The following is a 14,737-nucleotide window of genomic DNA, read 5'->3' as shown; positions in this document are numbered from 1 at the left end:
GTTGATCTGTTCCTGGCACTCTCCAATGTCTCCACATCTTTCCTAAAATATGGTGCCCAAAACTGGACACAAGACTCCAGCTGAGGCCTCACCGGTGCCGAATAGATCAGGATAGTTACCCCCAGTCCTTTACATGGGCCATTTGGCAATGCACTCCAGAATATTAGTTGTTTTTGGCAACTCTGTCGCATGGTTTACCTCTGTTCAATCTGTGATCGGCAATATGTCTCAGCTCTTTCTCAGCAGTATTATCACCTAAACAGTTAGTTCCCTTTTATGTAGTTATAGATCTGCGTTTTTCTTCCTAAGTGAAGTAATTTGCATTTGTTTGTACAGGTTGAACCTCTCTAGTCTGGTGCATTCTGGTCTGGCATCATCCGTGGTTGGGTATGGTTTTAGATAGCCGGATGTCCACTTACCATGCACGTGGCCAAGTTTCCTGCGGTCCCATAAAGTTTATTTACAGTTCCTAGTTCTAACTCTCTATGTTGTTCTTTAGCTCTAATTTACTCCTAATTTTTTTCTAAGAGCCCAGCAAGCAGTGGGAGTTTTGGTAGTGCTGTTAGATAATATTGACCTCTGGGATCCGGCAAATTCTCTGGTTTGGCACCGGTCAGGGTTGGGGTTAACCCTAGGACTAGAGAGGTTCAACCTGTATTGAATTTCATTTTGTTGAATTCAGACCAACTCTCCGGTTTCCTAAGATTATTTTGCATTAATCCAGTCTTCCAACGTGTTTACAATGCCTCTTCTCTTTGAGAAGCATCCTGTCCATTCCGTCATCCAAGTCAATAAAAACATTGACTAGGAACCTGTCTCCGATTGACCTCTGCATCATCCAGCTAGATTCTCGTTCCCAGTATGACAGTAAGACATTGGTAGCTTTCCAGGTATCAAAGTTAGGCTGACTGGTTTATAATTTCCTGGGTCCTCTTTGCTCTGCTTTTTATGCTGGGTACTGTGTTTGCCCTTCTGCAGTCCTCTGGGACCTCGCCCGTCCTCCACGAGTTTTCACACGTAATAGTTAGCGGTTCCGAGAGTGCTTCAGTCAGTCCCTTAAGTATCCCAAGCATGAATTTCATCAGGCCCTGCTGACTTGAACACGTCAGTGTCCCTCAATATTCTTTATGATCCCTTCTGGCCTTAAAATCTAGACTGCAGACTCCAGCCTCTTGGAGCTTGCTATAAAGGAGGTCATAGAAAACCTACAGCAGAAGTGAGTCATCATAATAAAATATCAATCTGTCGCTAATATCGTTTTTGTAGGTTCATTAAATTGTGTGTATTTTCTTTCTCTGTTGGCTTATAAATAATAGGTGCATAACTTACGTTTCTCTGGAGTTGGTCTCCACTAGCATATAAATTGATATTTCCTGTTTTTTCTCTTTTTTTTTTTTTTTGGTCATAACTCAACACAAATAATAAAAAAACATCTGCTCCATCATGACTGATTTCTTTTGAGAGGTTTATTCTTTCATTTATTTCTGATTTCCTGGATTAGTTTTGATTGTCACTTACTTGTAGGAGCTCTTTTGGATTTACAGCTTTGCAGAACTATTGAGCACAACAGGGAAAACAGTAGGATGAGTGAGGAAACCACGGTGATGCCATACAATGGACAGAGATGGGTGAGGAAGAAACAATTGGAGTGTGACACAAGAGGGGTCTTGCTGCTCGGAATGTCTTGGTAATGCCATGAGGTCCTGTAGGAGGGAGGTTTGACCATGAGATCACTCTGGTTTCTTGCTACTCAGTGGGCTCAAACAAGAGGTAGATAGGTTCTTGGAGAACAGGTCCATTCATGACTATTAATCAAGACCATCATGGGTGCAATCCCAAACTCCGTGTGCCCGTAACGCTCTGACTGCCTGACGCTGGGACAGGATGCCAGGGTGACTTGATTCATTGCCATGTTCTGCTCATTCCCTTTGGGACACCTGGCGGTGTTGGACAAGAGGACGCTGGTCCGGATGGACCATTGGCATGACCCCGAGCGGCCGTTCTTATGCTACTGGCCTCCTCTGCAGAGAGCTTTGAGCTGCACTGATGAAAAGGTCAGTGTAAGAGCTGGTTGTAAGTGCTCCCTTCTGGTCTCATTCTGTTCCCCTGAAGTCAAGGGTGAAGCTTTCACTGCTGGTGACGAAGTGTTGAAAAATCTCATTTGGGGTCCTCCTTCCCCTGTGCTTGCTTCCAACAATGGTCCAAAAGTTGTCCTATTGAAAGGAGCGGGGGAGGCCAGTCTCTCTGATATTTGAAGACACTGGAGTAGAGTGTGATGGGTCTAGCCACAGAACACCCCTGGGGGGGGGGGGCGCTTCCTGGTGCTGACAAAGCCACTGCCACTTGTCTCCTTCTCTCTGGGGCTGCTCACCACCCTGTCCTGCTGGGCCAGATCTCCCGGTCTCCCCCAGCCAAGGCACACAGCTGAGATCACCACTCCAAGGAGCAGGACAGACACGGAAACTCTTCAGTAGGGTTGCCATGTGTCCGGTTTTGAACCAGACTGTCCAGTATTTGAGCTTTCTGTTTGGGAAACAAATTGAGAAAATATCAGTGAGAAAATAGAACTGTCCGGTATTTTCTAAATAAGATGTCATGTAGATTGTGATGTTATGTCAAGTGTGTCTGGTATTTTTGTTGAAACTATCTGGCAACCCTACTCTTCAGGTCCGAAGGAAATGCAGTTTTGGCCCCAGCTTCCAAGGAAACCCCTCCCCAAATGGGTTCAGAACCCCAAATGAAGTATTTAGGTAAGCCCCTTTTAACAATGAAAGGGGGATGTACACACTAATTGCTCCTCCAGGTAACAATTATTTACACTGGGCTTGAAAGTAAATAGAAGTGATTTTGTTAAGTACAAACAGTAGGGTGTAAGTCAGGGTGGGCAATAATTTTTGCAGGGGGGCCACTTCATGAACTTTGGTTGGTGGTTGTGGGCCAGTTCCAGCCCCCCTGGAAGGGGTGGGGCCTTGGGTGGAAGGGGCGGTTCCCTCTAGGTGCCGCCCACTGCTGGTGGGGAGGAGAGAGCCACCAGTCACTTTGAACAACGAATGACATCGCGCACTTCCCCACCCCCTGGTCTTGATTGGCCTGGGGCGGGGGAGTGGCAGGGGAGCCCAGAGGCCGGATCAAATGGGTTGGTGGGCTGGATTTGATCTTGTGCACCCTGATGTAAGTGGTGGCAAGTGAAAAATAGGCAGAGCAAAGTGAATTGCAAATTTAAAATAACAGGAAACACCTAACTAATTCTGATCAGCCCCTACCAGTTTGGGAGGTCACATGACTTCCTACGACTGCTTAGTCTCAAACGACAAAAGAGGCTGTTCACAGGTGATTACCCAGATATTGAGGGAAACACCCTTGATGGCCCTATTTAAAACCATCCACCATTCCACGCTCCATATCTCTAGCTTTACATACAAGAGTGACCCACACACCAAAATAAAATCGATCCAGCAGCCTGACATATCAAAATTGCTAGGTTACATGCGATATTTTGTCCAACGCATCTGTGAGTTATGCATATTGGTGTCCATAAGTCATTTTTAGAAAGCATGGGAGATAACTATTACATAGAGCACCTGGCATGTTCCATCGCTTCCCCTGTGCGATATGCATGAAAAAGGCTATTAATTACCCAGTCTGTGTTCCGGGCAAAGACTTGCATCACATCTCGGTTGATCCAACTGGACCACTCTTTGCGAGTAACTGGAGAATGTGCAATTGGAGCATACACAAACCCCCCTCTGGGTCAAAACAACCAATGGTCTGGTAGCACTTTTAAGACTAACAAAACATGTAGATGGGATCATGAGCTTTTGTGGGCACAGCCCCCTTCTTCAGACTATTTGTTGGTTTTTTTTCCTGCACAGACTGACTCGACTACCCCCTGAAGCCCACTCTGGGTGTTGTCCTAAAAAAAACAGGCTCTGGTGGGAGTTTAGACGTAATCATCACTTATCCCACCCCAAAGGCGCGAAAGTTAATGATTATACAGCTCCTGTGCAGTTGAGAATGAGAGCTAATGAGGGCTGGCGGGAGCGGACGCGCGTATGGTCAAGTTGAGAAGCATTGTGTCGTTTGGCTCTTTCATGTGCTCCCAGTTTGTTTTGTTGGCAAAAACTGTCTGAGAGGAAGTGTTTGCCTGCGGGCTGTGTGGCCTCATGCTGCTGCTTCCAGACACTCAGCACATTCTGCTAGCTGATGTGGAGCAGGGGTAGCATGAATAAATCACTCCTATTTAAATGCTATTAAGCTTAGGGAGGCATCAGGCATTAGTGATGGTCGCTAGGGCTTATGGGCGTTGTAGCAGGTGGAAGAACTCCCTACTCACCTCAAAACTACAGGGCAAAACCAGAGGTATTTCTGAGCACTGCATTAGAGCATAGGACTGTGATTCAGGAAATCTTAGAATCATCGAACAGTAGAACAGGAAGCGATCTCAGGAAGTCATCAAGTCCAGTCCCCTGCCCAGGACCAAGCACCATCTACATCAGTGTTTCTTAAACTTTAAGACCGAAGAACACCAAACAATACATTTTTTATGAGGATTTTTGGTTGAGCAAAAAAAAAAAAAAAGTCACCTGTCCCTTTAAGGATGGCCATTTTTAATTCTGTTCTGCCAGTGTGCCGTGGAACACAGTTTAAGAAACACTGATCTACTTCATCCCTGATAGAGGTCTATCCAACTGGCTCTTAAATATCTCCAGAGCTGGAGATTCTACAACCTCCATAGGCAACTTATTCGTGTTTCACCGCACCCTGACAGTAAGGAAGTTTTTCCTAATGTCCAAATGTCGTCACTGCTAAGGATAACCCTTCTGCATGTGCTTAACTTTAGGCAGATCATTAAATGGGGACTGAAGCCCTGTTGATGTCTTTGGGGAAGTGAAGCCCATGAAGGAGTGTTGTCCCAAATGGAGATGAATTCAAGCACATTTGAGGAACCTTTATAAATGGGATCCGAATTTAGGGTTGTTCCTCCCATGCAAACCCCTAAATTGTGTCTGCTGAAGGCCCAGCTCAATGAGGCCTGCTGGTTCTCGTAAAAGGCCCGCAGGATGGCACCCAGTGGAGGCTCAGGGTGTGTGTGCAAATGTGTGGGTTAGGAGGTGTGTGGAACTGATCGTTGTGGGATGGAATGGCATGTTGGCTCCAGGGTGCGTCATGAGAACACGCCCCAGGTAGGCTGCATCTAAAGGAGAGCCCTTTCATGAAAGCAGCTGGTTTTTCAGCGCAAAAGGACATGTTCTCTGTCCTGGCATCTGCCAGTGAAACAGGGTAGTAAGGTTAGATGCTTATACGGGCAGAAGGGAGCATGCAAAACCCAGTAGCAAATGGGCACAAGGCGAAAATAAGTGCATTTATTTCACATCTGCATGGTGTAGTTATACACAGTGTTGGCACAGACCGTGTTGGTGGCAGAGTATTTGTGCCTTCACAGGCAATGCGGAGTGGTGATTCGTTAAAAATTTGTGAAGTTGATCAGCCTAGCACGGTGTTTTGGAAGCTACACGGTGACAGTCACACCGCACGCATCATTATGGCAGGTTTTGTTTGCCACGTGACTTATCTGTGAGTTCGTCCAAAACTCGGGTGGAGATCCTTTGCCCCAGGCCAGCCGTTTTATACTGGGTAAAAGAGCCAGAGCAGTAGAAAGGAGCTCTGGGTGCGCCCTTAGGTGACCCACAGTCCTGGCATGGCAGAGGACTGCCATAAGGGTGTGAGTATCCTATTGGTGTAGATTGGGGAGGGGAACCTGTGGGCTGCCTGTGGTTGGGTCACCTGATGGTTTGTTTACCTGAGCGGCCGCAAACACGGACCCCACAGCTCCTAATGCCCACGGTTCACCATTCCAGCCAATGGGAGCTGCAGGAAGTAGTCACACGGTCTGCGCTGGCCCCTATTGGCCAGGAAAGATGACAGGCAGCCACTGAGAGCTGCGAGCGACCATGCCTGTGGAAACTCAGGCAAACCAAACGTGTTGGACTGCCAGTGGCTAACCCTGAGGAGCAGCGTATGGCTGGCATGCCGGAGGTTTCCCAGCCTTGATGTTGATAATATGCTGGGAGTAGGGGTAGGAAAAGTGCTGGCTGGCACAGCTGCAGAGATTTGGAGCAGTTGTCCGTTGTGCTGCTGTAGGGCTGCCAACGTTCCCAACTGGACGCCACTGCTGCAAATGATGTCCAGTCCATACAGTCAGGAAAGTCGACAACTCTACCACCTGGAGAGTCTAGGGATTTTACCCATGAAAGCTCATGGCCTCATGTGTTAGTCCCTAAGGTGCCACAGGCCTGCTCATTGGGGTAATTTAGGTAGGACTCCAGACCTGTCTAAATTAGGCCAGGCACCTGTCCGTCACCTGAAGCCGCCCTGAATTAGGACACAAAGTAACTCTCAGCCCCCAAGCATTCTGCACTGTGCCGTAATTCCAGTGGAATCATGGGCCGAATTCTGGAGATTTTCTCATTTTTTTTAATTTCAGTGGGGAGTTGGTCCGGAGGAAGAATTGAGTAGGACCTTCAGATTTACTTCTGTTCATTTGCCTCTCCAGCAGAAAGAGTCACATTAACTTCAGTGGGAGCTGGCCGAGGGCTTGTTGTCATTCTGTATGAAAAATTATTTTTTTATTGCCGTTGATAATGACCTAGAAAGTTATTTCTGCAGTTTGGTGTATCACATTCTTCTGAGAAACTGACATTGGCTGAAAACCACCTTTTTCACACCATTTTTCTGATATTGAATTAATGCTTTGCAAAGCGACTGTGGGGTATCAAACATTCCCTCTAATTAGACTCATTAGTGGCTTCTCCAGGACAAGTAAGTTTCAATTAAGTTGCACAATGTAAATCAATAGTCATCCTCCCTCCACTGCAATTTACAAGACTATACCATTCTGAACAATTTAATTATAGCAATTGTGGTAGCGGGAATTATTGGTGATTCTGCCATTTTGTTTCAACAGTCCTGTTAGACAGTTTGCAATCATAAAATGGGCAGAGTGACTTAAAATGTTGGGATTTGCGTGTGTTCTTTGTGTATGAAGAATGCAGAAGCTGCGCCATTGTACAACAGTACCCGGGTACTGAACTTTCTGTTCCAAGTATATCTTGCTTCCACTGAGGTCAATGGGAGGAACAATCAGTTTCACACATACAAAATGGGAAGCGACTGTCTAGGGAGGAGTACTGCAGACAGGGATCTAGGAGTCATAGGGGACCACAAGCTAAATATGAGTCAACAGTGTGACGCTGATGGAAAAAAAGCAAACATGATTCTGGGATGCATTAACAAGACACGAGAAGTCATTCTGCCACTCTGCTCTGTGCTGATTAGGCCTCAGTTGGAGTCTTGTGTCCAGTTCTGGGCCCCGCATTTCAAGAAAGACGTGGCGAAATTGGAGAGGGTCCAAAGAAGAGCAACAAAAATGATTAAAGGTCTAGAAAAATGTGACCTCTGAGGGAAGACTGATAGAATTGTGTTTGTTTAGTTTGAAAAGGAGAAGACTGAGAGGTGACATGATAGCAGTTTTCAAGTACCTAAACGGGTGTTACAAGGAGGAGGGAGAAAAATTGTTTTCCTTAACATCTGAGGTTAGGACAAGAAGCAATGGGTTTAAACTGCAGCAAGGGAGGTTTAGGCTGGACATTAGGAAAAACTTTGTACTTGTCAGGGTGGTTAAACATTGAAATAAATTTCCTGGGGAGGTTGTGAAATCTCCATCACTGGAGATGGTTAAGAGCAGGTTAGACAGACACTTGTCAGGGATGATCTAGATCAGTGTTTCTTAAACTTTTTAAGATCGAGGAACACCGAACAGTAATTTTTTTTATGAGGAATATCAAGGCTTTTTTTGTTGAGCACACAAAAAAAAAGGCGCCTGCCCCTTTAAGGGCAGACATATTGAATTCTGTTGTTCTCCGCACACCTCCGACTGCCTCGCAGCACACAAGTGTGCTGTGGAACACAATTTAAGAAACACTGATCTAGATGGTGCTTGGTCCTGCCATGAGGGCAGGGGACTGGACTTGATGCCCTGTTGAGGTCCCTTCCAGTCCTAGTGTTCTATGATTTTATTATTTTTTCCCATTAATTCAGTAGAGCAAATCCTGACTCTTCTACAATCACATCTCTAGCAGTGAAGCAGTTGGTTCAATAGGCAGCCGAAGGGGTTTGATCTGACAGATGCATTTCTTACGACCATATTTTCCAGCCTCCTCCAGGAAGCCGTTTTCCTGCTCGTCTGGTCCCGCAGGACAGCAGCGTGGCCAAGTTCCCAGTTTGCCTTTTGTTTAACAGGAAGTGGAGCTGGTGAAAGGGGCTAGCGAATTCTTGGAAATACAGCCGCTCAGATCCAATCTCTGGGCCCACTCTTGTGCTGAAGCACCTGGGTGCCATGGTGATGAGCACTGGCAGAATGTCTAGAAAAGCATGTTGTTCCTACGTACTGACTGGAGCTTTGGCGGGAAGTCTGTGGTATTTTTTTTACTTAGAGTTAAGGTTGTTAAAAACGGTTAATTAGGTAACCGTGACACAACTTAGTGGTCACGGGCTGTCATCTCTGTAATGTCGAGCTGATACTGAAGTTCCCACAGCACAGCTGACTTCCAGAAGTGGGGCCGACGGTGTGCGCCAGGAGTGGCTCCCAGCTGCTGGCCCCGCTCCCGGGGAGCCGGCAGCACCATGGCTTCTGCAGTATAAGCTTTACATTGCAGAGCTTATAGCCCGAGGCAGCAGTTGGTTTCCCAGAAACTGGTGTGCGACAGAAACTGCCTGTTAAGCCAGCTCCCAAAGTGCACTGGCTCCCACCTGCCACCCTGCTCCCAGGGAGCCGGCAAATAAAAGCGCTCCCAGCCCTGCTCCCAGGAAGTCGACGGCCATCCTGCACGATGTGCTCTGTTATAGAGTCAGCAGCATGGGGCAGTATCCCTGGTAACCAATAAACTCATGCTTATCGGTTACGGTAACTGTTATGGTAACCAATAAACTCATGCTTATCGGTTACGGTAACTGTTATGGTAACCAATAAACTCATGCTTATCGGTTACGGTAACTGTTATGGTAACCAATAAACTCATGCTTATCGGTTACGGTAACTGTTATGGTAACCAATAAACTCATGCTTATCGGTTAATCGTTGAAATGGTTATATCGCTACTTCAAGTAGGGGAATTTAACTTTCTTTTTAAGAAAACCACCACGGACCTTCCTCTACCTTTTGCAGCACATAATCTGTAAGCAAAGATTGGATTTTCTGAAGCTTTATTTCAGTGAAATCTCTATCTTCGTCTGAGGTAAATTTAATTTAAAAAAGGCTCCTCTGAGAGTATTTGAAAATTTGCTTTTTATTTTCATCTCGCTTTTTTTTCGTGCCCTTCTCGTTCACAAATGGCTTGTTACGAACCCGTCAAGCTTCTCGTCGCTGTCAGTCTCATTGATTGGCCTGTGAGAAATAGGCATATTTGAAAAACGAGAGAAAATTATTAATGACAGGATGTGAACAATTGTAATTACTGACAAGCCAAGTACAACTCATCAGGTCATTTGCGAGCAGATATGTTGTGACGTCAAAAGTACTCAATCAGGCATCCGTATTCCCCCCTCGTTAATTTTCATATCCAATTGAATGAATGGGGAAGGTGTGGCTGTATACATCAGAGTTTTCATTGGTCCATTACTTCATGATCTGTGTCCAGATAGTCATCACCATGGATTGATGGGAGAGCTCTAGAGATAATCTCACATATATGACATTCTTAGTGTTACACTCACCTCTTGTTAGTTCTCCTTCACGGTGAATGTTTAGACTCCAGTCAAGTGTCTTAATTTACCTGGTGACAATCAACCGCAGGATCCTAAGTTTAGCCACGCGGTTGTGAAAATTGCGGTGGTTTGGTTTTTTACAATCCGTGTGATGGTCAGAAAGGGAAGGCTGGCTGAAAGAACTGGGTTTGAGGAGGGTTTTCAGTGAGGTTGTGTGGCATCAGTGCAGGGTATATTGCAAGAAGAACGTCTGTTGGCGGAAATGATTCTCTCTTCCATTATGAGCCGGGGTGGGCAAAAGGGCCTCTGTGGGCCGCATCTGGCCCACCAAGCAGGTGGATCCGGCCCGCAGAGGCCCTGCTGCTCCCCCGCTGGGGGGGCGGGGGAGAGCGCAGGAGGCCTCCTCCCACCCTGCCAGGAGCACGTGGTGCTTTGAAGCGCCGCACACTGCTCACAAGGCCGGGGGAAGAGTGGAGGGGACTTCGTGCGTGCTCCCCTGTCCCCAGGCCAATCAGGGCTTCCTTTGCCCTGCCCCGGTCCTGCAAGGAGCCCACGACACTTCAAAGTGCCACATGCTCCTTGTAGGGTGGGAGGAGGCTTCCTGCGCTCTCTGGGCCCTGATTGGCCTGGGGGTGGGGGAGCGTGCCAAGCCTCTTCTAGGGCATGGGTGCGTAGTGGGAAGGGGGGACAAAGGGGCTCCCCCACCCCAGATCAATAATGGTCTGGGGGCGAGCAGCCCCGCCCCTTCCTGTTTAGGCCCCGCCCCTTCCTGCTTAGGCCCTGCCCCTTCCTGCTTAGGCCCCGCCCCTTCCTGTTTAGGCCCTGCCCATTATGGGGTGGCCCAGGGCTACTTAAAAAACTTTTGAAGTGGCCCCCTGGGCAAAAACTATTGCCCACCCTTGATTAAGAAAGAAGTTTCCTCTTTATTTGCAGCTTCATAAGACAAAAGTTTTGGGCCAGAGACCAATTGGAATCTGGAGTTTTACAGCTCTGCAAAGAGAGCTAATAATGTCAAGTGCCTAATACAAAGACTCTTAACTACAAACAGCGCTAAGAGCTGCTGTCATTTTTCTTAGCTTAGCTAAGTGTGTGTAGATTTATTTTTTAATTACACTCGCTATTTGGGCAACCGATTTTGCGTTAATTTGTGGAAAAAATGTTACAAGCGTGGGAATAGTTTATTGCTGTTGAATGTAAATTGTTTTGTTAATTGCTTGTGTGGCTTGCCAGGGCAAAAATCAGTGAATTGAGCCAGTCAAGCAGCTTGCGATGTACTCCAGAGATGTGCGGTCTTGAGTGAAGAAAGAGGATGGAACTTTTCCCAACACCGTTGTGCGAGGTCTGCTTCCTGCCCACCCCCGATGTTTTTACAAAATAGTGAAAGGGGCCTGCCTGGGAGGACTTTCTGCAGATGGGGAATTATCAAATGATTTGAATTGCATTTTTAAAGCAAAGGAGAGAAGCTTTCTATAAACAGAATAACTTGCGCTTTTTGTTCCATTTAAAAATGACTAGTTTATTCTTTATATTGGAGTGATGCAGAGAGGCCCGATGCAGGCATCAAGGGTCTTTCCCCCACGCTAGGGATGGCACACACAAGATTGACTTGTTTCTCAAAAAACATCGTCCAAAACCCCAATATTGTGAATAGTAAGTTACACATGCAGGTCTGGATTTGTACAGTGCTTGGCATAGCAAAGTCCTGGCCCACAGGTACTTAACATTGCAATAACATATCTTGATGGTAACTTCAATAACTTATCTTGATGGCAGAGGGGGAGATCTAGGTTGGATATTAGGAAAAATGATTTCCCTAGGAGGGCGGTGATACACTGGAATGGGTTACAGAAGGGAGGGGGTGGAATCTCCATCTCCGGCTTGACAAAGCCCTGGCTGGGATGATTGAGTTGGGATTGGTTCTGCTTTGGGCAGGGAGTTAGACTTGATCTCTCGGGGTCTCTCCCAACCATAGGATTCTGTGATTATGTTAACAACAATTGGCTTCCCTTTCTGTTACTGACCAAGAGCCCTTACCAGGCCTGCCAAAAGCCTCGCATATTCACTGATGCATGTCTCCTCATCAAAGCTTTCTTCTTCTTGTTTCTTTCTAGTGAATTTGCTGGACTCGCGCACAGTCATGGGGGATCTGGGATGGATCGCCTACCCGAAAAACGGGGTAAGTCGCAGAGGTTTGCTTCCTCCGGCTCCGAGCAGCGAGAGTTTCCATTTGGAACGCTGAGTCTGTGCGGAACGTTCCCCAGAGGGAATTGTTAGCAATAGCAGGGGAAAAAAGCAAAACACAACACAACAAACTGTGACTGGAAAGAATGAAGCGGTGTGGTCAGGGGTTGATTTGTTTCTGCAGCAGGGACAGCCTGAAGTGTTCAAATATCATGAGTCACAACCTTCCGCCCCCACTGCCCCAAATCAGGACGTTTTAAAAAAGCGATAAGCTTGGAGTTCTTTTTCATTCTCTTTTTAGAGCCAAGAGGGTGCAGTGGGGTCACATTCCCATGCTTTTCTCTGCCGTCCCGGGGGCTAGAAACTTGCTCTTTGTTTTAAATGAAAGCTGAAGGTCTCACATGAATCCAGAAGCTGGCACTAAAAAAAAAATCCAAATGGTCTTGTGATAAAATGCCAAACATTGTCTTTATTAATGCTTTCCTTATTCAGTAGCTTGTGAGTAGCCCCAGTGAAAGCAGTGGTGGGGTGGGTTCCCGCATGGCCTAGGGGATAGGACAGGGTTGGGGGTTCAAGTCTCAGGTTGGGTCAGGAGGGGATGGCCAAAACTGGTTGGCCACAGGGCAGGTGGGATAAGGGAATGTATGTGAGGAATGCAGGGGTGAGGTTTGTTGCGATTCCAACGGGTCTGTCGGCCCCAGACGTGTTCCTTGCAGTGGTGCTGGCTGGGTTTCGGTGAGCGTGGGCCTGTGACTTTTTTTGGGCAGAGAGAATTTGGATAAAGCAACGTGGGGCTCAGTCCTGCACAGTGCTGAGCATTGCTGGGTGGGGTTGGGAACCTCTCCCCCCCTGGCAGGGCTGTTGCTGAGCAGAGCTGATGGGAGGTCAGCATGCTACAGAACCCGGTCTCGGATCAGGAGAGGGGGCCGAAACCCCAGCCCTGGTGTGGTGGACGGCAGCTGTGAATGACCGCAGTGTCGTCTTGGGATCGAATGCTCAGTGGCTACTGATTGTCGGGCAAATGACAATAATTTATAACACTCGCACCACACACACACACACACACACGCCTGATTCGGGTTGGCTGCCTGCCAAAATCTAGGGTTGCCAGATGGTTTCGGAAAAAAAAACTGAACAACAACAACAAAAACATGCCAGGAAAAAGCTTGTTGCGAGAAAACAAATAAAACAAAAAACACACCGTGGCCCCTTTAAAAAACCGTGTGGTGAAGCTTTTTGGCCCTAACAAGCGGCCAGCAGCCGTCTGACATCTGACCTCCCTTCGCCAGGCCGGACAGCTCACTGGTAAGCACTAGGGTTGCCAGGCAGCTTCCATATAGAGCTGGACAGCCTGGGATTTTGGCTTCCTGGCCGGGAAAAATCAGGAAGTACTGGCCATTTTAGGTGTCCAGTATTTTCTCAATTTTTTGTACCAGAAAGGAGGAGAAAATATCGGACTTTCTGGGTCAATACTGGACACCTGGCAACTCTACCAAAATCTGACTCTTCAGGGCTGGAGTCTGGGGCAACTCCTCACACCCCAGTGCCTCGGTTATAGGGCCCAGGGAAACCCCCCCCCCCCCCACAGGTCCCATCCTGCTTCACCCCTGTCTCTAAGGTTGGGACGGGGGCCCTCTGCTTCCCGCTGCTGGATGCCTGGAAGAGGGCAGCAGGCCCGAGCGGAGCAGGCTGTCGGGACGCTGTGGCACCCGTCGCTGTGGTGAGTGTGTGTGTGGGGTGCCTCCTGTTGCCACCCCGCGCCAGGCCCCCATATATTCCCCTAGGCTGCTTTGGGCCCATCGGTAGGATGGCTGAGGTCGCGCTGGGCCTGCGGCGACCACCCCAAACCCTCTCGAACTGTGCTCGTCTTTTGACTTCAGACACATGAGAGCTTGTGGAGAACGGAGAGTTTTTTCTGTGCTGAACTAGGAGCCTGATCCAGTTTTTCCCCACTGATGTGGGGATCAGACCCTAAAGGCAGGGTTGCCCTTTGAGATGTGCCGGGAGGATTTTGACTGTTGTCCCTGTGCTCTCCCGACATAATCCTGATGTGTCCTGGGCTAATGGTCCCGACCTCCTTTGCAGATTATTTTGCAAAGGAAGAAAAGGGCTTTGGAAGAGCCAAGGAACGTTGTTACGACATGTGTGGGCAGCTTAATGATCACACGCCAGCAGAACAACATATGCAGTGAAGATCAGCTGTCAAAAGCTGGGTGGAGAATGTCCCTTTAGCTGGAATATACTCTGTGATGTGAACCTTTTCTAGCATATTTCTCCCAGCATCATAAAGCGGTGCCGGTTGAGTCTCTCCAGTCAGGATCTGACCGGTGCCGCACTTGAGACTTCACCAAACTTCAGGAGGTCAATATTGTGTAGCAGCATTGCCACACTGCCACTGCTTACTGGGCTTTTAGAAGACATTTAGGTAAATTAGAGTTAAACAACAACATAGAACGCTGAGAGCCAGGACTGGTGGCTGTCACGGGAAACGTGGCCACACCCATGATAAATGGACATCCAGCTAAGGAAAATCCTACCGGACCACGGATGGTGCCAGACCAGAGAGGGCTGGAATAAAGAGGTTCAAACTGAATTTCATTTTCAGAAATACTAAAACACTGTTACGCACATGAGTATACAAATCATAATAGCCCAAATGTCCTATATATTTGTATGTGCATGTGCTAAGGGAAGCAGGGAAAAGACCAGCTGTTCTAATCACCACTTTCTTGTTCCATTACCAAAAGAAGCTTCATATATTTACAGATTTACTTTCCAGCGAACACCCTTGGTT

At 47.5% G+C, this 14,737-nt stretch overlaps 1 protein-coding gene across 16 annotated transcripts in view; it reads left to right on the top strand.

Moving 5' to 3' along the window:
• EPHA5 (EPH receptor A5) overlaps positions 1-14,737 on the top strand; it is a 259,608-nt gene that overhangs the window by 13,344 nt on the left and 231,527 nt on the right. For 15 of the 16 annotated variants that reach the window (XM_075929256.1, XM_075929255.1, XM_075929250.1 and 12 more), the window contains exon 2: positions 11,874-11,938. In XM_075929256.1, the coding sequence (XP_075785371.1) occupies positions 11,874-11,938 (65 nt within the window). Of the gene's footprint in view, positions 1-10,992; positions 11,102-11,873; positions 11,939-14,737 lie in introns of all 16 variants that reach the window. The other variant, XM_075929249.1, reaches the window with a different exon arrangement.

Source organism: Pelodiscus sinensis, chromosome 5 (assembly GCF_049634645.1).
Source record: "Pelodiscus sinensis isolate JC-2024 chromosome 5, ASM4963464v1, whole genome shotgun sequence".
Lineage (NCBI taxonomy): Eukaryota > Metazoa > Chordata > Testudines > Trionychidae > Pelodiscus > Pelodiscus sinensis.
This window is presented reverse-complemented; position numbering and strand designations above follow the sequence as displayed.